Source organism: Perca flavescens, chromosome 8, assembly GCF_004354835.1.
Source record: "Perca flavescens isolate YP-PL-M2 chromosome 8, PFLA_1.0, whole genome shotgun sequence".
Classification (NCBI taxonomy): Eukaryota; Metazoa; Chordata; class Actinopteri; order Perciformes; family Percidae; genus Perca; species Perca flavescens.
The window spans coordinates 1,611,359-1,638,233 of record NC_041338.1 but is presented as its reverse complement, the minus strand read 5'-3'; the positions used below and the strand labels follow the sequence as shown (position 1 = coordinate 1,638,233).

Below are 26,875 nucleotides of genomic sequence, written 5' to 3'. Positions count from 1 at the left end.
TTATCTCTGCGTAAGATTCACTCCTTCGGTGCCTCAGTGGCTTTTGGACTTTGGAGTTTTTAGTTTGTTTTGTTCAGTCTGAGGACAATTCGCCACTACACAAGTAAAAAACCTTGCCCTTGAAGTGGATTTTTGTTGATGGACTTTGTGGAAGTTTTGGATCTCTCACGAGGAACAGACACAACTATTGGAGTATGTGGAAAGATGCGTCGGCGCACGGAGAATCAGCGGCCTACGGACAACGCTTAAAGCCACGCAACCGCATCGGTATGTGAAAAGATTAACTCAGGATGCTGTAATGGAAAGCGGCTTTACTATTGGAGTACTTGAGTCATTGTTTTAATGCATATTGATGAATATTGGGACTTTTAAAGAAAGGAAAGTTGTACTTTGGATGACGCGCAGCCAGATTGCGCAATACTTCACCGGAGCCACATGCATTAATAAAGCTCCGACGTGGAGACATGTCATGAAACAAAAAATGTTTCACTGTGTTTTATGAAATATTGCAAATAAAGTGACAACATTAAAGGAGTCTTAAAGGTCCAAGTTAAGGAGATAATGTCCGACACTGCATCAAAGGCAATGAGCGAAACAGCGTCTGCACGCTCTGAAAAGCGGAGCGTCAAGCTTACAGTGAAAGGCTTGGCATTTTATGTGAAAACGTGTCAAGAAAAGAGGTCTTTAAAATGCAAACAAGCCAAGAGGTACATGAAGCAAGTGCATGATTTGATGGAATTCCCTGACAATGTGAAATGTGTGCAATCTCAGCTGGTTAAATTCATTAAATGTCATGAGGAAGCTAATGACATGCATGAATCCATCTTAAATCTGAATTTACCAGAGGATGAAGTTGAAAAACAAAAGAAATATTTTCATGTAAAAAGAGCCATGTTTTATGACTTCCTTGAAGAGGTAAAGAGTTGGTGTGCTGATGCTGGCCATCCATATGTGGAATTAAAGGACAATGATGTTGAACCTTCTGATAACCAAAGTGTGGCTTCTGATGATATTAAACCTGAGGACAGTGCTTCAAACATTTCATATGTGACAGAAATTCATTCCAGGCCACACTCTCAATTATCCAGATTATCATCCACCTCATCTGCAAGAATTAAAACGGAAGCTAACAAGGCAGCACTTGAGGAGTACATGGCTGCATTAAAAAAGAAACATTCATTGGAAGCCAAAGAGGAGGAAATAAGGAGGGAAAAGGAAAAGTTGGCTCTGGAAACAAAACTGGCTGCAGCCAATGCAAAACTTCATGTGCTGGAAAGGAACTCAAAGTCTGGTTCTAAAGTGTCTGATGGAATGAACTCATATTTTGAAAAGATCAGTGCCCAAAAAACAAGTGGATTAAATCCTAATGCAGATTATTTTGTACCAGAAAGGGTTGATAAAAGTAATGTCAAAGGTCAATCTCACCCTGGGACACAAACCGTGACTGTGAGGCCTAAACAAGCTGCAGTAACACAAACTGACATCATACCAGTAACAAGAAATACTCAAGAGCCAATGACACAAGTGGTTTATGATGCTCAACATATAGAACATGGACCTGATGTGAACCAAGCAAGCAACATTAACAGCCAAAAGGACGTTGTAAACATCATGCAACGACAGAATGATATCACTGCGCTTTTGGTTCAGCAAAATTTGGCAACTTCTCTGCCAGGCAGAAATATTCCTGTGTTTGATGGTGACCCTCTTGAGTTTCAATCCTTTATTAGAGCTTTTGAAAATGGTGTGGAAGGAAAAACCAGCAACTTTAGTGACTGCTTGCACTATCTGGAGCAGTACACTAGGGGTCAGCCAAGAGACCTTGTAAAGAGTTGTCAGCATTTACCCTCTGGTCAAGGATACCAAAGAGCTAAATCCCTTCTTGCTGAACATTTTGGGAATGAACACAAAGTTGCTATTGCTTACATGGACAAAATATTTCAATGGTCCCCCATTAAAGCAGAGGATGTTAATGCACTGCAATCATTTTCTCTTTTTCTTCGAGGTTGCTCCAACTTAACACAGCAAATCAGCTATATGGATGAGTTGAACATGCCATCTAACCTCAGAAATATTGTAATGAAATTGCCTTATAAGTTAAGGGAAAAATGGAGAAATGATGCATGTGATTTACAGGAGCGAAGTGGATGCAGAGCTATGTTTGTTGATCTTGTGACCTTTGTGGAAAAACAAGTTAAAATTGCCTCTGACCCACTCTTTGGAAATATTCAGGATTCAAAATCTACCATCTACGCTAAAGCTTCTGATGCTAGTCGACCTCAGCAAAGGAGAAAGGGGAGCACCTTTGCCACCAGTGTCACTGCAGTGAAAAAAGGGAATAAAGTCTACACGGACAATAAGATCAAGTTTTCGTCTTCTGAAAGCAACCTTGGATGCTGTTTATTTTGTCAGGAAAACAATCACTCACTGGATGAATGCTCACGCTTCAAGGTGAAAATGCAACGGGACAAGATAAGTTTCATAAAGGAAAATGGAATTTGTTTTGGTTGCTTAAAGCCTGGTCACATAAGCAAAGACTGTAGGAGTCGTTTGGATTGTAGTGTGTGTCACCGGAAGCATCCATCAGTCCTTCATATTGAGGAAAAGGATACAAGTACGTCCTTTAAAGGAGCCAAAGGTGTGAGACCTCCACTAAGAGATTTACCTGGACCGTCACAGACGTGGTCATATAGGGGCCGGTGATGAGGATAATGCTGTTTTCTCCATTGTTGCAGTTCAGGTTAAAGGTCAGAAGAGTAATAAAGTTGTGCATACATACGCATTCTTGGATCCAGGGAGTTCAGGTACATTCTGTACTGTTGGTTTGGCAAAGAGACTGGGCTTGGGAGGCAAACCAGCCAACATTGTATTGAGAACAATGGGTCAAAAGAAGATTGTGAGTACCACAGTACTGACTGGTTTGGAAATTTCCGGCATGGATATGGATGATTTTATGGAGTTGTCGAACGTCCTAACTCAAAAGACTATGCCAGTTTCAAGGCTGAACATTCCACGGCAGGAGGATGTTGCAAAATGGTCCTACCTGAGGAAGATAAAGCTTCATGATGTGGATGCAGATGTTGATTTGCTCATTGGAACTGATGCTGCAAAAGTGATGGAACCTTGGGAGGTGATTAACAGCCAAGGAGAAGGACCCTATGCAGTCAGAACAAGAGTTGGCTGGGGAATTAATGGACCACTGCATGGTGGAGATAACAATGGAGTCAAGACTGGCAGCTCTGTTACAGCCAATCGGATTTCTGTGGAACATCTGGAAGAGATGCTTATCAAACAATATAATCATGACATCAGAACATCTGAGGAGCAGTTGGAAATGTCAAGAGAGGACATCAAATTCATGCAAACCGTGAGTAGAACAACAGAACTGATAGATGGACATTACTTCATTGATTTACCTTTCAGAGCCAAAGACCCTGTTCTGCCAAACAATCGTCGTGTTGCAGAGCAGAGGCTTCAAGGTTTGAAGAGGAAATTTGAAAGAAATGTCCAGTACAAGGATGAATACACCTCATTTCTCAGTGATATGTTGGCTCAAGGCTATGCTGAAATAGTACCCACTGATCAGTTGGAACAAGACGATGGAAAAGTGTGGTATATTCCCCATCATGGAGTACATCACTCCATCAAAGGAAAGTTAAGAGTTGTGTTTGACTGTGGAGCCACATATAAAGAAACCTCACTGAACTGCCAGCTTTTACAGGGCCCAGATCTCACCAACTCTCTTATTGGGGTCCTTATTCGATTTAGGAAAGAACCTGTTGCAGTTATGGCTGACATCAGTGCCATGTTTCATCAAGTAAGGGTGCCTGATAAACATGAGAATTGTCCTCAAGTACATCTGCTTTTGGAGTTTTTAGTTTGTTTTGTTCAGTCTGAGGACAATTCGCCACTACAATATATATATATATATATATATATATATATATATATATATATATATATATATTATAATCGCTCTCCGTAGGTGCTGCATTGACATTTGAGAATGTGCTGCCTGATTTCCGCCACCAGATGGCACCTGCGCGGAGTCAAACGTGGGGCAGAGTCAAACGTTTAGCTCCGCCCACATTTAGCCCACCCCCGACCTGCGTACTGCAGTCAGGTGCAATTGGTATTAGGGTAAAGGCCTATATAAAAGCATCCAAAAAGCAGCGGAGGATGGTCTGGCTACTCCACACGGCATTGCGGAATAGGAGAAAAACGTGCTCTGGTTTATTGGCATTTCTTTAACCAATCACAATTGTCTTGGTCTTGGTGCTAAGCGCCGGACAGAGCCGCTGCAAAACAGTCGTGCGAGAGAAAAACTCAGATTGGACAGATAGTCTAGCTAGCTGTCTGGATTTATCCTGCAGAGATCTGAGGAGCAGTTAACCATAGTCCTCACAAATCCACCAGAGTTTAAAATTCCAACAAAAAAGATGCATGGAATGTCAAGGATATAGATTACGAGACAGGCAATTTGCATGTATTTCATTTTGGCAGTAGTAAGTATGTGTTTTCTGAAATATTTCAAAGGTTGGTCACCAAGGTAAGAGTGAACAATGTTAAAGTCAACAAAGTTGAGCCCAAGGGTACTTACTATTGAGTCAAATCAGTGTGAGATTACAAAAGGTTTTGTTTTTAGATAAGTTTTGTGTAGTGTAACCCTTACCTCTTCCATTCTGTAGGATTCAAACACATACAGGTAGCTGCCAGGTCTGCCTACCAGTCTAGAAGGAAACATAATGGATAGATATATAGTGTTCTTCATCTTCAAACATTTATTTATCATTTTTACAATTTATTAAAATTATGTGGTTAAACATTAGAATGAAAAACAAAGAAGCTGAAAGCTACAAAATGACACTTTAAAATGCAATGAAGTTACTAACCTTCCCCTGAAAAAAGCAATGTAGATGATGGGGGTGAATGCATTGACAAACTTGAGAATAAAGGTCTTGAAGATTAGTCGTTCCTCAAAGCTCTTGTCTGTTTTAGGAACCTCTAAAAATGAACGGACACTTTCATTAGATATTTTAAAAAACACAGGGGGAGGAGGATCCTAAACCATCTCATCATGTCAGGCTGCTCTATAGGAGTCCTTGATCAAAAACTAAAAACAGAAAAGTAGTATAAGGTAGTGAGGTAGTCAGCAAGGTAGCCATTCACAGATACAGTTCACTAAGGATTCACTGTCACATGTATGTTTAACACTAAAACATTTGTTATCATGCCAACAATTGTTTTATATCTTAGTTTTCTATGCACTTAAAAGGTATGTATAAATTATTTAGGCTTTTATTTTAGGCCCAGTTAATGTGCAACTTAATTTTATGAAATATATAAAAGGGGGTCCCTGCTCCGTCTCTCTCTCACATAAGGGGTCCTTGGCTTAAAAAACGTTGAAGACCCCTGGTGTACACAGTAATATTTCTGCATACCACGCTGCGTATTCCTCTATTAACCAGAGTCTTAATTCATTGAGTGACAGCAGAGGTATTGTTTTTTTTCCAATAAAAAGAACTAAGATGACTGTTGACCTATTGACCGAGTTAACTGCCTGAGCCAGTTATAAACCTAACCTACCTAACACAGTGAGCCAGCGTGCCACAGCTCCGTACACCTCATCCAGTATGAGAATGACCACCAGGTTGATGATGGCTGCAGTGGTTTTAACCGTCAGTTGAACATGGCTCCGGGTGACCGGATTGGAGCTCATATGAAGAGCGGCTTTGGTGGAGATCCGGTAGAGGATCACACCAAACACAATGGCAAACGTAACACCGATCTGACATTTAAAAAAGGTTTGCAAACATTTATAAACAGATTACAACAGAATAAGTGATGTGACAATCATTCCAAAACGTTTCTGGAAATCATCATTGACGTACAATATGCAGGGCATAGGGTTCTTCTTACCATTAATAGCATCATGACAACGTTAGTCATGTAGGCTGGGAGGCGGTCTTGACATGTGAGCTTTTCAATCTAAAAAGCAAATCATATTAAAAACATATTCACTACAACTGCAATATACAATTGTAGTAAAGTGTGCTGTAACTGTAGGTGTTTTTGTGAAGAGTTGAACAGACACTATTAAAGCAGAAGCAGGTCAATTTCTCACCAGAAAACCTCCCAGAAGTAGTGCAGCTTAAATTCCTGTAGAACTAAATGCAAATCAAAATCCTGATGGAAACCTGATTCTTGAACTAGTACTGGCCAGAGCTACAGTACTTGAGTATGGACTAGGAGTCGAGTCCGGACTCAAGAGGTTTTTCTATTGTCTCAGACTAGTCTTGGACTCGTTGGTATTTGGACTCAGACTTGTCTCAGACTCGGCCATTGGACTCACCAAATATTCTAGTTGGTCTGGACCGAGTCCAGCAATATATGCTTTTGTTCTAAAGTAACTTCCTCCTTCAAAACAAAACCATTGATGAACGTGCTCGTTCACAGAACAGGTATTAGTTTAATTCAGAATCCATCTAGAACGGGCATTGACATTGGTCACCTGACTGTCTCTCATTTGGACTCGGTTTTGACTTGGACTTTAATCCTTTTTGGACTCGATCTTGACTCGGCCTCAACTAGTCCTGGACTCGACAAAGGTGGACTTGACTACAACCCTGGTACTAAACTGTTAATCTGAGAGTTTATGGGTTGTGAAAATCAACAAAAGCAGAGTTAATTAATGCGCCTTGTGCAGTATTTTAGCAGTACATTACCCTGTGAAAAAGAAATACAGTAAAATAGCGGTAAATATGTTGTAATTGTAGTTTTCATTTGACATGAAATCTTATTTATTTTTTGGCTTTTTAATGTTGAATGAAATATAATTACACCTTTAAAAACTCTTTCTCTATTTACTAATTGTATATAATTTAAACTAGTATGTTACAGTTTTATCTTTGATATAAAAGATACATATTTGTGAAATAATGATACATTTGCAAATATTTTGTTATGTGAAAAAACAAATGAATTTTCTTTTAAAAATGGAAATGTTATGGTTATTCACAGTTACAGGTTTTTCAGGTTTATTTATTTTTTTACCATAGATATGTTAATCCACAGTCTATTTTTGTAATTTTTGGAAATGTTCATGTTTTTAATAAATAATGGAAAAATCTGTCAAATAAAACATAATAATTCTGTAAAATTACAGTTTTCATTATCTTTACCTGCTGAACTTTTACAAGGCCAAAAGGGGCTGGAGCCTATCCCGGATATACAATACAGTATATTGATTCGATATGTACAGCCCAGTAACTACTAAACACTATCTGTTATACCCCATCTGTCAAATAATGTAGGGGTGAAAAACAACTTAAAGGCTATACAAAAGGTGAATGAACTTGTAACATACAACTTGAAAGATGCAAATGTATAGAGCCTACCATATAATTACCTTGTGATGTGATTTTTTATCTTTGCTCAAAGACTTCTGCATGACCTGGAACTCATATTCTGCCCTGGGGTGGTCCTGTTATGGTGACACAAACAGAAATGACAGAGAGTGAAACATAAGTGGAATGCCAGATAGATGTAAGCCCATGGTAGAGGAGGATAGGGTGTCTAAGAGCAGTTTTAAAAAAGGATTTGAAATAAAGTACACCAGTCACATAACACGCATGTGATGTGCAAGACCACATTATTTAAAGTGTACTCAGAGTAAAAGTGATCAGTAGAAAAAAACAAAAGCTAAAAAGAAAGAGGTGAAAAGCCAGGGAATAATCACAGAGAGAGAGAGAGAGAGAGAGGAAATATAATCATATTGGAAAGGTTGATAGCAGCAGTTTATGGAACCTGGGAGTGGGATTTTTCTGGAATGAACAATGTCATAAAACTTTTCGTATTCTTATTCTAAAAAAAAAGGTGTTAAAAATCTATTTTCTCTTTTTTACTTTGTCAGTGTGTGATTCCAGGTTGTAGTTTGTGTGTTGTTGTATCTGACAGAAATATAGATATAGGTCCTAATTGCCTTATTTTGTCCATCTCCTGTGGTTGTAAATGGTTTCTGGCATCCATCCCAGGCTCCACTCTGTGTGACTGTCAGAGAGAGAAGCAACAGTGATAAATATAGCAAACATGAAGTCCTTTCCTCTCTAGTAGGATCTCTGACACCCGGATTGCGATTAAAAACAAAAAATAGGGCTAACAATTTTTATTTCACTTTTTATAAGTTATAATTGGTTGGGGGGATTTGGACTGCCCTGTGCGTCTCGCACACATACTTACCACCAGAGATTTCAAGTAAATATATTTCAAATACATTTTTTTTGAGAATTTTGAAACTTGCTTCGCTTTCTTTTCTACTATTTTGTACTGCATCACACTGTGTCTTTCAGGAAGACGTGTAATTACTGCAATCACCACTATCTCTCCCTAAATCTATTAGCTGCTGTTAAGAGGCGTTCACTCTTCAGTAAACCAATCAGAATTGGCCACGGAATTCATGATCCAATCACAGCATGACATCCTGCTTTAAAGGTCTCTCTCCTTGCTATCAGCTGTCTTTTCAGGCTAACGTGCAACCCTCCTCCTCCCCTTCAACCAACGCAACCTGAGTCCCTTTCCGGCAGACAGCTCCTTCTTTTGGCCTCCGGGTTCCCTCTCCGCCATCACCAGTGTCTAGGCACCATCGGGGGGGAATATGTCTGTTTCTCTACCCCTTTAAATATTTTTAATGATGGAGTCTAATCCCCAAAGACTCTGTACATTTCATGTACATTTCATATTATGCTTTTCTACAATAAATATTTGCACATCTTCAACGAAGTCTCTCCTGATTGAATTGGTTGCGTGTTACTTGTATATAAGTCCCTACATATTTCTCCATATCTGCATATCTGTATCAGTGTCTCTGTGTCCCAACCTATACCAGCTGATGCCTGCCCATCAAGAGCCTGGGTCTGTCCTAGGGTTCAGTTTGTCTAGATTTTCTTTTTTTTTCTTTTTAAGGGCTGCAATTTATTAATGAAATGATTAAGAAATGTTTTGTGTGAGTTGTACGCTGTGTGAGTAGAACAAAGACTCCATTTGCAGAAATCATTTATAGTAACACACATAAGTCTTGTGTGATGTGTTATGATCAGAGGTTGGCAGCAGCAGCAGGAAGGCTGTAAGAGTAAAGAGAGGAGTTTATCTAGTAATAGGAATTCATCCAAACCTTGAGAGCTTCCTGTGAAAAATAAACCGAGAGAGAGAGAGAGAGAGAGAGAGAGATGGGATTGTTAGTAAAAACAGCCAAGATAACTTCAGATAATTACATTCATATCACTAAATGTTTTTTACTGTGTTGAAGAGAAATATATATATTAATGAGGATCACAAAAGCATATAAACATATAGTCATTAAGAAGGTTATTGCCTGACTGGATCGTTTTATAATTTGGTGACCTGGTTTCCCTGATAAGTGTTTAAAAGTGTACAGAGTATACAGAAAATATGTTGGACGGTCAGAAAGGTTAGTCAAATTTATTTTGGGGGAGAAAACACAGGCAAATGGAACCAGCGGCCATAGCCTATATCCATGATGTTCCACATTGGGATTGCTCCGTTGCTCCTTCTTTTCAGCCGGATGTCCCGTCCCCTTCTCTGTCTCTGTGTTGGCGTTCTAACCTCCGGTGGATTTGTGAGGACTATGGTTAACTGCTCCTCAGATCTCTGCAGGGTAAATCCAGACAGCTAGCTAGACTATCTGTCCAATCTGAGTTTCCTGTTGCACGACTAAAACTACTTTTGAACGTACACATGTTCCACCAAAACAAGTTCCTTCCTGAGACTATTTAGCAGAGGCACCGTGGCTCTGTTCAGCGCTTAGCCCCGCCCAAGACAATTGGCCAATAAAGCAGAGCAGGTTTTTCTCCCATCCCAGAATGTCGTGTGGACTAGCCAGACCTTACTCCACAACGCTGTGGAGGAGGAAGGACTGGCAAAGCGAGACTACAGCGACCATAACAGTGACAGCAGACCAGATTTGGTACAGAGGTTATGGCCACATGTGTATACATTTTAGAAAACATTACAGGAGAAATTGACCAATTTGCACAAAAGCTATTAACATATTTATTTATCTTGAAAAGCTGACACATGCCCCAGATCACATCTGATTTCATATTCCGCAACTAACTATTATTAATGGTGATATGCTCATTAATTTAAACAAGAAAAAAAACCTCCCTTTTGATGAAAATGCCTAAAATTGAAAGCAGTATAAATATGTTGAAAACCTAAAAAGAACTAATTATTATGAGAATGTCCATTCTCTCATTAGTTAGAAACCTGGCTGGGACATTGTGTATTGTGGTTGTTTTTAGTACTTAAATCTTATTTAAATGAACCAGCTTTAAATTTGCACCAGCTTGTATGACATGTATCAAAATATACCTATATGGTATATTACTTCTTCACACAGGTGTAGCTCACCTCTTCCTTTCTAGTCATGTTATCTGGGCACCACTCACCTCCTCATCTTCAAATCCAGTCAGGTCCCATTCATGGTTCAGTCTCATCTGCCTCCTCTTCCAATGCTCCATGAACATGGCAGCTATGAACCAGAATATAATTAGACAAATACGCAGAGGCGCTCAGACACTCAAATGTATTAAGAGTTTGAGTTCATTTAATTCAGGCTCACAACTGAATAAAAAGCAGAATTTATATTGGTTTTAAACATAGAAAGTTACACTTTTTATCATGCTTCAACTTTAAATCTCTGGCACTTGGGTTACCAGGTGCATTGGGTAATGGGGTAAGTAGTCATAGGTCAGGCTGTTGTCATGAGCCATTCGTACATATGGATATGAAAAGTAAAGCAATGTAATGGAAGGAGATCACAGTGGATGTTTGGGTCCTAAAACACAGGGCTTTCAAGCCGGGGAGCGGTGTTCATGTCCCGGAAGAATTAAGGGGAAAACACAAGACTTTCACCCAGGAAACGGGTGTTACTGTCCCCAAAGGTACTACTCATGGGGACCGGAGTTTTAAGCCAAACCACAAAAGACCGTTTATTGTCCGGTCCAACTGGTTCAGACATATGTTTTTTCACATACAGCTCCTCTGGGAAATGTCGAGATAAGTTTAGAGTTGCGGTGCATGTGTGAAAGGGGCTGAAGTGATCCCAAGATTTTAGAATAACTATTTTTTTTATCACAGGTTACCACCCAGTTCACAACTGAATATTCCCTGTGTGGGAAAATCGGCAGTGACTTCTCAGCAAAATGAAGAAAGCCATTTTGACCACAACGTTTAATCTCATAAAGTGGACAGTGATTGTATGTATGCATTTTTGGGCAAGCTGATGTGTGTTCCCTCACCCCACAGAGCCATGAATATAGAGAAAAAAACGGTAGCAGGGTTGTCGAACAGGTGGCTGGCCCGGGCGGTTGCACAGGCGGTACTAAGTTTCCAGTAGCTGCACACTTTGTCACACAGGGGACACATGGTGATGTTGTTCTTTGGATGGCAGATCTCCATGCTGGAAAACAACAGACACATACACATCAAGCCCCGCCCCACCACCCATGTACACAAGCATAGGTGTAGATTTCGGGAAGGATGCAGGGGATGTGTCCCCCCCAGTATTTAGAAGAGGTAGATTTGTCCCCCCTCAAAAAAATATACAAGACAACCCACACCCCAAAAGAGGTAAAAATAACCATTCAGAGGGCTCAAAACTTTCTTATAACCCAACAGTTTATATCCTTCTTTAGGCTACTTCTTAGACAGAGGTGTCAAGTAACGAAGTACAAATACTTCGTTACCTTACTTAAGTAGAAATGTTGGGTATCTATACTTTACTGGAGTAATTATTTTACAGCATACTTTTTACTTCTACTCCTTACATTTTCACGGAATTATCTGTACTTTCTACTCCTAACATTTTAAAAATAGCCTTGTTACTCATTTTTCAGTTTGGCTTGTTTTCATTCCAGCTCGTCATCGTTCAAAAAAACACACAAAAAAACCTAACGAAATCGCTCCATCCGGAGAGAGTGAATGTGATTGTGGTTGGATGAGAAGTATAAACATAGTCATTCCGACACCCTATTGGTTTGTACGCGATCCATCAAACCTGCACAGACCCGGTGCTAATACGCCACCGGTGCTTTAACCACCGTTATCTACCGGACCGAATAGCAACGCTATTAAAATATTAATTGTTGGCATGATTTTATAATATTTGAATGTTACATACTGTATGTGGCACAGTAAATCTAGGATTAACTGTATCTGTGGGCTGATATCTTAGGGACTCCCTTACCTATAGGCCAGTAAGCCTATCATCAGTGGGAATTTATATTTGCTAATAATATGTTGGAATTATGTTAAGGCATTTTAATTTTAAAAGACTCAAAGATATAAAAAGACTAAAAAATTTACAATAATTTGGAGGCCCCCCTGCAATGACTTTGAGGACCCCTGGTTGAAGATCTCTGCCTTACATTACTTTTCCTTTTATACTTTAAGTAGTTTTGAAACCAGTACTTTTACACTTTTACTTAAGTAAAAAGTTTGAGTTGATACTTCAACTTCTACAAAAGTCTTTTCAAACCCTAGTATCTATACTTCTACTTGAGTAATGAATGTGAATACTTTTGACACCTCTGTTCTTAGAATACGTCTCAACTTCATTACAGAAATTTGAAAATCGAACACCTACCAAACAAACGAATATCCGTATAGTCAAATATTTGGATCCTGCCCTACTTTTTACCAGTAAATATATGTTTTCCAATGCAGGAATTGAAGGAGGATCCCCCAGACCCCCCCGGTTATAATGTGTCCCCCAGTTATAATGTGAAACAAAGCCTACGCCCTTGTACACAATCACACATTCACACAGCCCATATCACACAATAAAGGTCCCACATCATTCTCATTTTCAGGTTCTACTTGTATTTTGGGTTTCTACTTGAACACATTTGTTTACATGCTTTAATGTTCAAAAAACATTTTACTTTTCTCATACTGTCTGTCTGAATATACCTGTATGTCTGAAACGCTCCGTTTTAGTGCCTGTCTCTTTAAGCCCTCGTCCCGAAAAAGCCCAGTGTGCTCTGATTGGTCACACTTTCAGGGTCTGAGTCTCTGCATCGTCATTGCAGATGGGGAAGGAATGTAACAGCACTGCAGCGGCACTTTGTACCTATATATAATATAGTTGTGACATCACAACCGTACAGAAGTCCTGACAGCTGGTTTAGAGGCACAGTTTCTGAATAGGGGATGTATGCATTTCTCTTTTGATACTTTCACAGTATGTATATACCATCAACCTACTTTATATTAAAAAAGACACTTTACAATATGGGACCTTAATATCTCATACTGATGTAATTTTAAAGTGGTGGTATTATTTTAGCTTGCGTCACTTAACCGTTGTTATGCTGAAACAGATGTTAAGAAAGCAGAAGCTACTACTACAGGTTCATGCATGTACTCTGGACTATGACCCATTTGGCTACAGTGAACACTACATTCCATGAAGACACAGAGTATGTTTACATGAACACAAATATTACACAATTTAATAGCCTTTACTGTGGCCAAGAAATCGCAATTGCAAATTTGCTGTTTACTGTACATTCATTGAGTTATAGGCCAAAACACGTCTACCTTGATTATAGCGGCTGATCTTCGCCAAAATAATTAAAAACGCCTCAGAGTGGCAGGGCAAACAGGAATACCAAGTTTATAGCATTTGATTCAACCAAGATATGGTAATGTTCACGTTTAGATGCCAGCTTGTTTGTAATTTAAGCATTTGTTAACCAAGCAAGATTATGTTAATATCTTTTTGTGTCAAATTTCAGGCCGATCCGGTAAAAACAAAAAAAAGTTTCAAAAAGTAAATTTTGCACATTGATGAAAAGAAGAAGAAAGTCTTTCGTGAAAATGGCATGGCCTATGTCATGTGATTCAGCTTGATTCAATTATAATAAGCAGTCACACAATGAATGAACACAATGGGCATATAGTGAAACAGACAGACAGGGGGTCTGGTTTGTCTTACTGTGTGGTTCGGAGACCGGGTGAGACTCTGACATTAACACTTGCACTGAGCGTGTGTGGTGTGTGTCTGCATTGAGTGTGTGCCGGCAGCATGTGTCATAATATCCTGTGGATGATGAGAAGCAGGTTGAGGAAGGAGAGGAAGCCCTGGTTTCCAACTTATTCATCAAAACCTCTTCCTTTGTCTCCCTCTCTGTCTCTATTTTATTCGTCCTCTCTCATTTCTCCATCCACTTTGATTTGTTTTAGTTCTAACCCTGTAGCTTACACAGTTTACATTAGCAACTCATTATTGAGTCCCAGTGTTTTATTTACTGGTCCCCAGTGGACTTCTTTAGCAAGTTTTGTCTTTATGCTCTTTGAGCGTTATTTCTTTATTATGTGCTCTAGCTTTCCCAACGTTTTAGACACAGATATGGTAATAATAATGGTATGAAATTATGTGAAACAAAATTTTCTTGATGGAGGACCCCTAAAGCCCTTGCCACGTCTTCTACAGACCTAAGGAAAACACTGATTTACCTAAAAGAATGGTCTAACCTTTTGGAAATTACTCTTATTTGATTTTGATCAATCTCATGTGTGTGCTGTCTACGTACAGATTAAAATGTTAAGGCTACGATCACAGTGACATTTTTACATTTTATATTTTAAACCTGCATAGCAACTCTTAGAAACAATTGTAGTTTAACAAGAGTACGGGGGAGAATTAGGTAACATCAGGTCACTCCTGGGTCACAGGTTATGGGACAAGAAAATCCATTCGGCCATACTCCATCACTAAACCTGTCCTGTGTTCAAATATGAATTTTTGTGTGTCTCTAGAGATTGATGGAGTCTAGGCAGCTGCATGATAAGGGAATGTTGTGTTCCGGGACTGTCTTCTTTGGAAGTCAGCGGAACATAGGCTAGAGGGCCACACACACTGGACTTGCAAAACAACAAGATTTAGGTGAGCGTCTGTGTTTGAGGAGCCTATGTTAGGGTGCCATTAGTCTCGCATTGGCTTTCATGGCAGTAAGTATAAGATGAGTATAAGGATGCGCTGTAAGTGGTCAGTAAAGCATTATTCTCGCATTGCCAGACCTATCCCCACAGTGCTTAGAGTAAGGTCTGGCTACACTACACATACATTCTGGGACAGGAGAAAAAAAAACAGTTTGCATTTCTTTAAACCAACCACAATTGTCTTAGGTGGCGCTAAGCTCACAGACGTGAGATTGAAAGCCATCTTTTCAACTCACTCTCAGCAAGAAAGTACATTTACCACAATGTGAAGCTGTTCCTTTAAGCTGTTGTATTAAGAGTTTTTTTTTTACAACTCTAACCCTTCTTGTGATGTCTCTGGATGTCATAAAGGATTTATCTGCAGATCCTCAGATCCCTGGGATTGTAGAGTACAATATTGCCATAACTAATGTGATTGATGCCCAAAAGCAAGACATGTCAAATTAGCTTCAGCAAGACAAACAGCAGCACTAAATAATTGGTTAAAGAAGTTAGGCTGACAATCAAATTGCTCACAAAGGTGTGTGTGTGTGTGTGTGTGTGTGTGTGTGTGTGTGTGTGTGTGTGTGTGTGTGTGTGTGTGTGTGTGTGTGTTTACCTTGGTATGTTGTCATCGACAGTTGCACATCCATACAGAAACACAATGACTCCCACGACAGAGGCAGGAATCAGCATCTGGGTATACAGACCCAACCAGGCAAAGTACAGACCAATCTTCTCACCAAAATACTTCCTAAACCCACAAAAAGACATAAATCATTTAGATTTCTCAGACAAAATTACCATGTTGGTATTCATATTAGTAGGGCAAGGTAATCTGAACTGTACTGATTTGCTTGACCAGGGTTATCAAATCTTAAAGGTCCCATGGCATGAAAATTTCCGTTTATGAGTTTTTTTAACATTAATATGTGTTCCCCCAGCCTGCCTATGATCCCCCGGTGGCTAGAAATGGCGATAGGTGTAAACCAAGCCCTGGGTATCCTGCTCTGCCTTTGAGAAAATGAAAGCTCAGATGGACCAATCAGGAATCTTCCCTTTATGACATCATAAGGGGAAAGGTTACCTCCACTTTCTCTGCTTTGCCCGCCCAGAGAATTTGGCCCACCCATGAGAGAGAGAGATCATGGCTTTCAAATGAGCAAAGTGGCAGTTGGTCAAGGCCACACCCCCACCCTCCACCTTGCCCCCCCCTCTCTCCTCCTCAATAGCTACAAACACAGAAATGTCACATCCTAAGGAAAGCTCATTGGGGGACTGGCTCTAGTGGCTGTAATTCTGTACCAAGGCTGAATTTTGGGAAAGAGACTTCAGATACAGTATTAGGGGACCACTAAGGCCTATATAAAAGAGACTTCAGATACAGTATTAGGGGACCACTAAGGTCTATATAAAAGAGACTTCAGATACAGTATTAGGGGACCACTAACGTCTATATAAAAGAGACTTCAGATACAGTATTAGGGGACCACTAAGGTCTATATAAAAGAGACTTCAGATACAGTATTAGGGGACCACTAAGGTCTATATAAAAGAGACTTCAGATACAGTATTAGGGGACCACTAAGGTCTATATAAAAGAGACTTCAGATACAGTATTAGGGGACCACTAAGGTCTATATAAAAGAGACTTCAGATACAGTATTAGGGGACCACTAAGGTCTATATAAAAGAGACTTCAGATACAGTATTAGGGGACCATTAAGGTCTATATAAAAGAGACTTCAGATACAGTATTAGGGGACCACTAAGGCCTATATAAAAGCATCCAAAGAGCACCATGTCATGGGACCTTTAAAGTAAAATGTAAGCACAAATTCATAATGCATTTGGGTGCTGCATTGTTGGGTGCATTTTGTTTAAGGTACTGGTGTACAGGGAAGGGTTAAACTCAAGGGCAACTAGACTTGGTGAATGGTGTTCCAAAGACATTTGGTCTCCCATCCGAGGGCTTCTTCAGAGCTCACTGAAAGGTAGGGAAACCCAGCTATTTAACCGCTTTCCTCTATTAAACCTCCTGCCAAAATGATCAATACCGTTTTGTTTGTTAGTGCTCATGGCTGTTCTAACGACAGTCGTTATGGTCGTTGGAGACTTAACTCTTGTCTGTCTGCGGCATCCTGAGTCTCAGCTGCAAAAGTTAGCATGATGGAGATGGCCAAAATATTCAGAGCTACTTATAGAGCCATAGCCCCACCTACCAACGCCACTGGTTACTAATGCCGTGAAATGTTTGTGTATCCACCCTGTGATTTGGATTCACTTAAATGGGTTCTTGCTTGGCCCATGCTATTATACACCCTTCCACTAGGTTTAATGAAAATCGAGCCAGTAGCTTTTCCAAAATCCTGCTGACACACAGACAAACATAACCGCCTTGGTGGAGGAAATTATTCTAGTGTCACAGTGGTACGTACAGAAACAACAGCAAGAACTTGAGAAATGTTTATTGTTTTAGGAGCCATCATCCCTTCTTATCATGTCTATAAGGCTCACAATATACTCTGTACTATTGGATACACACAGACAAGCAGCTGTGATGTGAGCAGCAGTGTTAAATATTAACATACCTGCTTGTGTACTTTGTGTGTCCCTAGAAGATTCAAAAGTATATCCAATAGTACGGACAATACTGAAATGGCTTTCTTGAGAAATACGATCTTGATTAAGAAATTCTTGCTGCATTCAAACACAACATCTACATCCTATATATAAATGCTCAGTTCATAATATGAGTCGTACTTTTTCAAGGATAAAATCCATAAAACATTGTCTTATATTCAAATTGTTGAAGCTGTAACAATGTGTGTGTTGCCATAATTTAACATACAATGCTTCAATTGGACTGTTGTGTTCTGAAGTAGCCACTGTACTACACACAAGGCATTTGTTAATTTCTTGTACACTTTTCCAAGTGCAGAATAGCTTTGTTTGCAGCCTGTTTTTAATGTGGTACTTGTTGATGAAACCATGGTGCCCACGCTGGCAAGACAGATCAGTATTGCGGTCTGCATATGCACTAGAAGTGATTCCTACTTTACTAGCTCAACCATTTCCTGGTTGCTGCTTGCATTGTGTCAAAGGGACAAAGTTGGCAAATGTTAAGCTTTTCTCAACTTTTCCCTGTAGTGTTGATGAGCACCTTTTAAATCTCTGTAGCTCAGCATGCAGCGCTGGACTGAAACTCCAGGTCCCATTTATAACAAACACATTTATACACACTCCTAGCTTTGGAGTCTGTATCTGTAAATGGCCCCTTAATGTTCATTTGATGCACACAGCCAACACTTGATGGGAAAGCGTGATATGCAGGATGGCCATAATTCGCAAAACAAATATGTAGTTAAAAGGTTTATGTTACAACTGTGCTCATAATTGTTTGTATTGTTGCAAAAGTACAACATAGAAAACACGTGCTTACCTCTGACTAATTTAGCTGTGACATCACAAAAAATCAGTCAATGCTTTTGGTAGTCTAAGGTAGTTCTAAGTAAAATATTCTCACTGATAATTATGGTCATAATAAAAAATATGATACAAGCACAAGTTGAATATGTACAAATCAATAAGCTAGAATGACATTCCTTAAAAATATGCCTTGGCAGAATAGTAGGATGACCAGAGTTGTTAACATATAAGATTGGCACTAAATGATATACCTAAAGAGATATGTCCTTACCGCACAAGTCCGATGGGCTGGTACTTGTAGAAGACACTGTAGTTTGCCCACTCATCATTCAAAAGCTAAGGAAGACATTCAACAGTATTTTGTTAAATTGTTTGTACAATTTGATCATGCTTTTAGCCTTTCTACTGCCATATTTGTCTTTAATACAATGGTTGGGTAGAGTTCTAGCTCAGGAAACGCCATTAAGTAGACTTTTGAGTTGGGATTAGTTTTTCACAAAAGAGAAACAACAGAGGCTACTTTTCTATGGATTCACATGGGTTACATAGCAAGAGAGAAAAAACATCACACGGACTGACACACAGGAAGCAAGCTGACCTAATTTTCTGTTTGTGCTCCAAAACTGAAGTGTTGACAGATTTTGTGGTCCTAGTGTGTGTATGTCAACTGTATGTGGACTCTACATGCGCAAAGCTGTACATGCGAATGCAAAACATAAAATAACATGTCTGTTACCGGCTTTGAAACGTTTAGAAAAACTCTCTCACCTTTCTGTCATTGAAGCTCTCCTGATTAATGTCTCCCTGAAAAAGGAAAGAGAAACACTGAAGCTAGTTACAATGAACACTGACTGAGATGGGTTTAAAGACTACGACAAGAAGAGACGAGACAAGACTAGTTTGAAGAAAAGGTGGCTCTACAGTAGTTTTCTAGTGCTGGCGTCTTTTCAATTCATCTCCTAGTGATTACAAAAATGTGACTGATTACATGGGCTCCAAAACACTAGCATATAAACATGATTTGGAACTAGTATGACCTATAATAATACTACTAATAAGCTATTATTGCCTAGTTAGTACTACATTACTCACATCGTGAAGAGGATACGCCGCTGTATAGATACCACTTCCCAGGAGACTGGTGATACCTGCAGAGAGAAAACAAACACAGACGCAGGTATTACAGTTTTTCTTGATTGATTTGATGCAGCAGTCAACTCAAACTCCACATTTTTCAAAACCGTTAACACACAGGCCGAAACAGTGGCACTCATGGTCAAAATGACACATTTTGTTTGCCAAAGGCTCTAACCGTGCCAAAACATTTAAAATATGCAACAAATTTTGCCTTCAAACAACACAACTTACAAACAAGTGTATGAGCTCTTCCAATCAACCATTAGACAGTGGACAACAAAATACAAAATACAGCAATCGAATCAGTGCACCATTGCTTGTCATTGTAGCCTATTACTGGACGTAGCTTTCATGCCAGAGCCATTTGTTGTCAAATTTGCCTTCTTGGATCCAGAATCAGAAATGCTTTGATGCAAATTTTATTGACTCCATTGATTCTTTTTTCAAACTGTGGCTGAAAACTGAAATACTGTAAATATTACACAAAATACATGTAAACCAAAATAGAATCTGAGTATAAGAAATTAAGAAAAAAAATCTATAACAGTAAAGTATAAACATCTATTACTGTAGAGTATAAGAAATAGCCACTGCACCTTTTAAGGCCTGCAGACTGATTGCTAATTGTAGATTTGTGTGGAGGAGTGTCAAACAGGTGCTTCAGTGAATTCATATTGATGTAGGTAGTTTTGAATAGTTAGGAACAGATGCTTTCTGTTTGGTTATCATAGCTAAAACAACGGAGTTTGAACTGCTTGAATGACATCCGTGTTAACTGTTCTGCAAAAGGGTGGGAAAATGTGTCAATCCCATGAGAAAGGGTTAACACATTTGCAATACGTGTCTTCTGCTCTGCTGAGACAGTGATGATGAAAACCGAGTAGATCCCAGTTTCTTTAAGCAGGTCAATGCAATCAAAAAAAACTGTAATGTGGGTTCCACAGCTTCATACCCTAGCTCAGTAAATGTGACCCACGTCAGAGTTATTGTAGCTTGCAGGCCTCTGAATTATGTTTCTTATAAGTAGGCTGTGGGAGGTAGGATGTGTTCATGATAATAAACTATGCCCCTACATTTGTCCTTTTTGTATAACCTAAATAATCCTAGCAGTCACGTTAGCCCTGCCTGTGTCACATTTTTCTTTACTTAAGACAGCCATAATGGTGCGCACACTCACCGTCTCTCATGTACTCGAGCACACTTTTATCTAAAGCAACTTACATTCACAGACACTGATGGGGCAGCATCAGGAACAATTCGGGGTTCAGTGTCTCGCCTAAGGACACTTTGAAATACAGACTGCACACATTACTTTTTAGCTCGCAGTCAGACAACTTTGTAGCTCGCACACCAATAACATTTTAGCTTGCACACAGAGAACTATTTAGCTTGCACGCAGACAACTTTATAGCTTGCAGAAAAGTTGTCTGTGTGCAATGTTATAGTGGTGTTTGTGCATGATTTTTTTGTGTGCGCTGGAAAAAGTAGCATATGTGCATGCGTGTTATGTGTGTGCAAGAAAAAGAAGTGTATGTGCATACTTTGTTTATGTCTTTGTGTTAGAGAAAAAGTCAGGTGAATGTGGTGTACATGCATGCTTTTCATGTGTGTGTGTGCTTGTGTGTGTGTGTGTGTGTGTGTGTGTGTGTGTGTGTGTGTGTGTGTGTGTGTGTGTGTGTGTGTGTGTGTGTGCGTGCGTGCGTGTGCGTGTGTGTGTGTGTGTGAGGTAAAAGTGGAATATGTGCATGCATCCTTGATATATGTCCTAAACAGCCCCTTATAGAGGCCTACTCTCTCCCTACATATTCACCATTTTCAAACTCTTGACATCTACATAAAAGGAATCCAACCACCGTCTCTACACGGATGATATATTGGTACATAAATTTATTGAATTATATTCCAATATTACAGACTACTCTAATTACCGGAATTACTCTTCCATTCTTCCACTACGTAGCAACAGCTGGCATGAACCAGCCCATACACCTTCTATCCCTTTATGTACATGTCACATCACTTATTTAGGCATTATTACAGTATTTCCCCAGGCTGTCAGAACTGTTCAAACTCAACTTCACTCCACTACTCCAAACAATAAATGGCGACCTCAGCCCTGGACAGCTTCGGCCTAAATTAAATAAACTATTTTCAATTATTTCAACTTAAGCCTCCCTCACCTGGTCCAATCGTTATATTCAATCATCTCCAAATTCTACTGGAAAAGACAAGACACCGAGAATAAAACCGGCCACTCTACAAAATGAGGCCTAGGGGCCTGTGACAGAGATCCAGACTTACCCATGCTGTACTTGGCCTTGCATTTTGTTCTTTTTAGTATTTCAAATACCTGAAAGGAAAATTAAAGCCAGAAGAACTTAACTTTATTTACCATGCTCCTGTACTCTTCTCTGCAATAGCAAAATGTAACCTTAACCAAATTCCTGGTGGTTTTCATTCAGAAATTACACAAATAATGGTTCTGAGAGTTGACAGTTTGGGGAAGGACTGTCTATTCATCAACCCCTGGTAGAAAACTTCTGTGGACTTACTATTGAACTCCTGGTTCTGCTGTCAAAGAAGTCATCTTTATCTGAGAGGTCAAACCTGTTAATTAAATACACAAATGCACACATACTTGTTACTGTCTGTTAAAGTTCAGACATCTTAATGTTGTGTATACCACAGTATTAGTACAGTAACACATGTTTGAAAATAACTTAAGTTGTGCTTCCAGTCAGCCAGTTTTGGATCACTGTTAAGATACAGCCAAAGGAAATAAACATTTCCTGTCATGTTCCAACTAAACATCTTCCAGCAGTTCAATGGGCATATCTGGTAGACCTTTAATATGAAAATCCAGGTTTCTACCAAACCTGTATATGTTTTTGCAATGCTACTCATTTGCATAAAAAATGCCAATTTTGCTCCAAGTGTATGCATGTTACGTCATTTAAATATGCGCAAATAGAACAGCAATGCTGTTTGATTGGCAGCGCAGTTAGAGGTGCATTTCACCTTTTGCAGGTGAATTATATGGTTTCTTTGGACAAAACCTTCATTGCAGGTGGCCTCTTTCCTGTTGTGTGGCTGGTACACCCATGTTAGGCTTTGTTAGGTCCAACCTTTTTCTATCAAAGTGTAAACGGTGCACTTACAGGTGTTGTTTTTCCCTGGAGAAAGTGTGTGACAGGTGTTTGAAGTTCTTGGGTTGATGCTCGTCAACATGAGGGTGGAGAGGTTCCACAACTTTACTAACCAGGGAGCTGATCTTCTCCACAACACCACTCAATTGCTTGACTTCATACACCTAGAAATTACAACAACACACACACACATACACACACACACACACACACACACACACACACACACACACACACACACACACACACACACACACACACACACACAGATTAGCTCTACTCGGCTTAACAGCATGCTTGTGGAGGTTAGGTAACAGCAACTGATTGTGGTTTTCACCAAAATAAACAAAGTAAAATATGTATTCAGGCGATACCTATACTGTATATGAACGTCACTGCTCACCAGGGCAGGAATTTCATAGGGGCATGATGGCTGTTTTCTGTAATGTTCTTGGGTTTCCATTTTGTTATTGTGTTTTTATTAAATGTTGTGTTTTGCATCTCAGTGCCTCCCACTTAATGGATGTGTACAGTATAAGTGTATTACTCTCATGTTTGGACAGAATTGACTGTGAAAACAATGGCTTGCTCTAATTTACTGCACAGTCACTGCGATCAACAAAGCTCCAGTTGTTCACAGCAACAATGCAATTTGAAACGGGTTCTTTTAACATTGCACACATACACAGACAGTAACAAAGTTGGGTTACTCAAATAGCACTAGAAGAAAAGTGGCTTCTTCATTCTTTACCTAGAGCAAAAGACGGAGACAGTGAGTCTTACCTTCTTGGTGGGCATCTTTAGCTTCATTAACTCGGCCTCTCGACAAAGAATGTTCCAGGGAGCGTGAATCTTCACAAACCCCACCCCTGCAATCTTGGTCTGAGAGACATACAACAAACAAATATGACAGTTGTTTACAACTCAGATTTTTTTATGTCATTAGGAATACAAAACTGAAACTTAGACTAGAATGTTGCATGTCAAGAAAATGACATACTAGGTGGGGCAAGCAAAAACCCCTTCACACACGTACACTGTGGACAACCCTCTAGGCCAGCGATTCCCAAAGTGTGGTGCGCGCACCCTTGGGGTGCTTGAGGTGCCTCTAGGGGGTGCGCGAGAGGAAAAATGTAATGGTGTAATAACTACACCAATACTTCTTTGGTGGGAGTTTTCATGAAATAAAAACCTAAAATTGAAAACTTTGCTTTATAAATTATAATAAATGTACCCAAAATGCACTTCAGTTCCTGCCAGTCAGCCTGTCTTTAAGTAACATATGTGTAGCGTAACACTACTAGCTTTAACGTTACTTATATAGGCCTACTAGCTAGCCTACTAGCTGAAATTGTTTATTACGCAAACATACACAACTGGCTAACAACAGGGAAACTGTCAGGTGGAACATCTAAAGTTATAAGTCATGAAAGAGGAGCGAGAAACAGAGAGACTGAGGAATCGGAATCAGAGGCGAGAAAAATGGAAAGATGCGTTAGGTTGGAAAGACCTGCACCGGAGAGCACAGGCAAATCAAGAGGACATATGCTCAACATCCAGGCAAGTAAGGAAAAGAGGCAACAAGAGTGAGCATCAGACTGGAAGAAAACAAAGGAAATATGATGAATATTATTTGGCCCTGGGCTTCACTTGGACTGGCGATGCAGATTGCCCAAAGCCACAGTGTGTGGTGTGCAGTGAGGTTCTGGCTAACAGCTGTATGAAGCCCTCTTATCTACGTCGCCTGAACACAAAGCATGTAAGTCAGAACCCCCTTACTTTAATTTGGATCTGAACCATGACTGGATAAAGTTCTACAGTCAAACTTCCTTTTGGGCCACATTCACTGCAAACATTGTCAGAGCCACATAATTTGCAATATTTAAATTAAAGACAGCACAGAACATCATGCCTGGGGAGACTGAAGATCAGTGGTGGTACACAAGAGCTTTTGGGCCGGGTAGGTGGTCATCATTCATTCGTCTTAATTCTACTTTATGTTGTAGACATGTTGTAAATTGTCGCATCATATTGCAAAATGTGACACAGCAGTGTTCCGAAATAGAGTTAGAATACAAAGCCGACCAGTCTGATGTGTGTAAAGGTGTGTGTGGTTATTTAGTATCAGCCTGGTGTCATCTGCATACAAGTTAATTTGAGTAAACACGTGGACGGCCATGCCTAATGGTTGCAGATATATCAACATGCGTCCTGCTGCCTTCAGACAGCTGCAGGGATATATTGACCTGAAGGAGAAGTTTTTTTTTAGTATATAGTATAATAAATGTAAGCAGCTGCAGACAACAGATACTATAAGGATCACCCATATTAATGTATGGATAACTGCAGACTAATTTACAGATGTTCCTGCTTTTTCCACATTTAAAGTTATTTTTGATGCCAATTTAAATGCATCTGCTGGTTGGAAAGAGTGACGATGGTCTCAAGTCAGGTCTCAGTTCAGAGATGTCGATTATCTGTGACCAGATAAAGCCACAGTTCCACAAATGCCAGGAGCTTAGCGTCAAGTCCCATCAAGTGACACAAAGGGTCCCGACCACGAACGTTGAAAAATGACGCCAAAGGGGTAGCCAGAGCATTAAATATTGCCATGGATTGGATGGCATTGGAATTACTTAAAAGCCCCCTGCATCGGACTGAAACACTAAAGGACACTTTTTGCGGCAGGAACTAACACCAAAGGCACCGGACCAAGCATCGGTTTTTGATGCACTGGGAGTGAGACTGTGTTGGACCAGGGTTCAACCCGTGTTGACTGGCTTGGTTTGACTTGACAAAAGAAGGGTCAGATCAAGGGTCAGATAACCCTGGTCCAACCCTGGTTATTGGTGTGAAAATGGTATCCAGAGACCTCCACGTTTCATGAAGCTCAGCGCAAATTCTTTTAGGAAGACGTCATTAACCCAAGCACTACTCATTCTTAAATCTAACAGCTGATTAGAAGTGACGCTTTCAGTTGAACCAATCAGACTTGGCCACAAAATTCATGGGCCTATCAAAGCCTTACAACTCTGCTTTAAATCTGTTTTCTCCCTGTGCTGTCAGCTGTCGTTTCAGGCAAAGCGCTCGGCCCTCCTCCTCCTCTGCCGCCTCTGGTCTTTGAGTTTCTCCCGGCTGCCCGCTCCGTTGCCTCTTCAGTCCGGTCTCTGGTCTCTTTGTCCGCCGCCACCAGTGTCTGGACTCCATCGGGGGGTTATGTTCCTGTTCTCTACCCCCTTGAAATAGTCTAATCTCCAAAAGACTTTGTACATTTCATATTATACAGTTGTACAATAAATAATTTTGCATATCTGCAAATGAAGTCTCTCCTGATTGAATTAAAGGGGATGAGAAGAGTTGATGTGATTGGACATCTCTGAAATTTGTATCAACCGGCTGATTTTGTATACCTCCTAATAATAACATACTCAGCCTCTCTAAGCATTACACTGGGCTCAGCGTAGTTTGTGCTACCACCGATGGTCACCAAAATATCAAAGAAGAGTTGCTCACACGTGTGTGTGTGTGTGTTTTTCCTTGTTCAGTTTCAGGAAATTTGGAATCAAGCCCTTCTATGTGGTACTTGCAACCTCAGGTCAGCCACTGCAATTCACTGCTGTGGAGAGCCATATTTTCTATTTATATGTTGGCATCAGGACACCTTATACATAGGCAGAATATCAGTTTACACTTTTACATGCCTGATACACAGATATATCCCAGCTGCAACCCTGCAAATAGTTTTATAAAAATTGGCTGCCTCTTTAATTGTTGAAGGACATATCCAAACTTGTTTCATCCAAACAATGTTGTTACTAGTAAAAAGGCTACTTGTAATAAAACAGCTTCACAAGTAGTAAAGTACCAGTGGATCCTTTGGTAACATTTTCCGACATTCTACGATTAATCTTCTGATCCACTTCCTCAATACATACGCGGCTGTTGTTGCTGAAACGAGAGGAAAGACAGAGGAGAGAGTGCAGTAGGAAGAGAGATGAGAGCAGTAGAGGAAACAAGAGAGGATGGAAGAGGAGAGGAAACAAGAGAGGAGAGCAAAAAGGAGAGGAGAGGAGAGCTTTACAAAAAACATCTAAACATAGGAAGTCTGGATGGGACCCAAATTGGCCTGAAATAGCAGTGTATAATTCCAGTGTCATGGA

At 39.9% G+C, this 26,875-nt stretch overlaps 1 protein-coding gene across 3 annotated transcripts in view; it reads right to left on the bottom strand.

The window, feature by feature from the left end:
- Window positions 1-26,875, bottom strand: part of ano1b (anoctamin 1, calcium activated chloride channel b) — a 46,983-nt gene that overhangs the window by 9,779 nt on the left and 10,329 nt on the right. For 2 of the 3 annotated variants that reach the window (XM_028584661.1, XM_028584664.1), the window contains exons 3-17: window positions 23,499-23,597; window positions 22,728-22,879; window positions 22,122-22,176; window positions 21,871-21,919; window positions 19,525-19,580; window positions 19,201-19,236; window positions 18,704-18,768; window positions 15,623-15,757; window positions 11,319-11,479; window positions 10,467-10,549; window positions 7,409-7,483; window positions 5,920-5,988; window positions 5,587-5,788; window positions 4,893-5,004; window positions 4,673-4,730 (exon numbers count right to left, since the gene is read on the bottom strand). In XM_028584661.1, the coding sequence (XP_028440462.1) occupies window positions 4,673-4,730; window positions 4,893-5,004; window positions 5,587-5,788; window positions 5,920-5,988; window positions 7,409-7,483; window positions 10,467-10,549; window positions 11,319-11,479; window positions 15,623-15,757; window positions 18,704-18,768; window positions 19,201-19,236; window positions 19,525-19,580; window positions 21,871-21,919; window positions 22,122-22,176; window positions 22,728-22,879; window positions 23,499-23,597 (1,407 nt within the window). Of the gene's footprint in view, window positions 1-4,672; window positions 4,731-4,892; window positions 5,005-5,586; window positions 5,789-5,919; window positions 5,989-7,408; window positions 7,484-9,169; window positions 9,182-10,466; window positions 10,550-11,318; window positions 11,480-15,622; window positions 15,758-18,703; window positions 18,769-19,200; window positions 19,237-19,524; window positions 19,581-21,870; window positions 21,920-22,121; window positions 22,177-22,727; window positions 22,880-23,498; window positions 23,598-26,875 lie in introns of all 3 variants that reach the window. The other variant, XM_028584662.1, reaches the window with a different exon arrangement.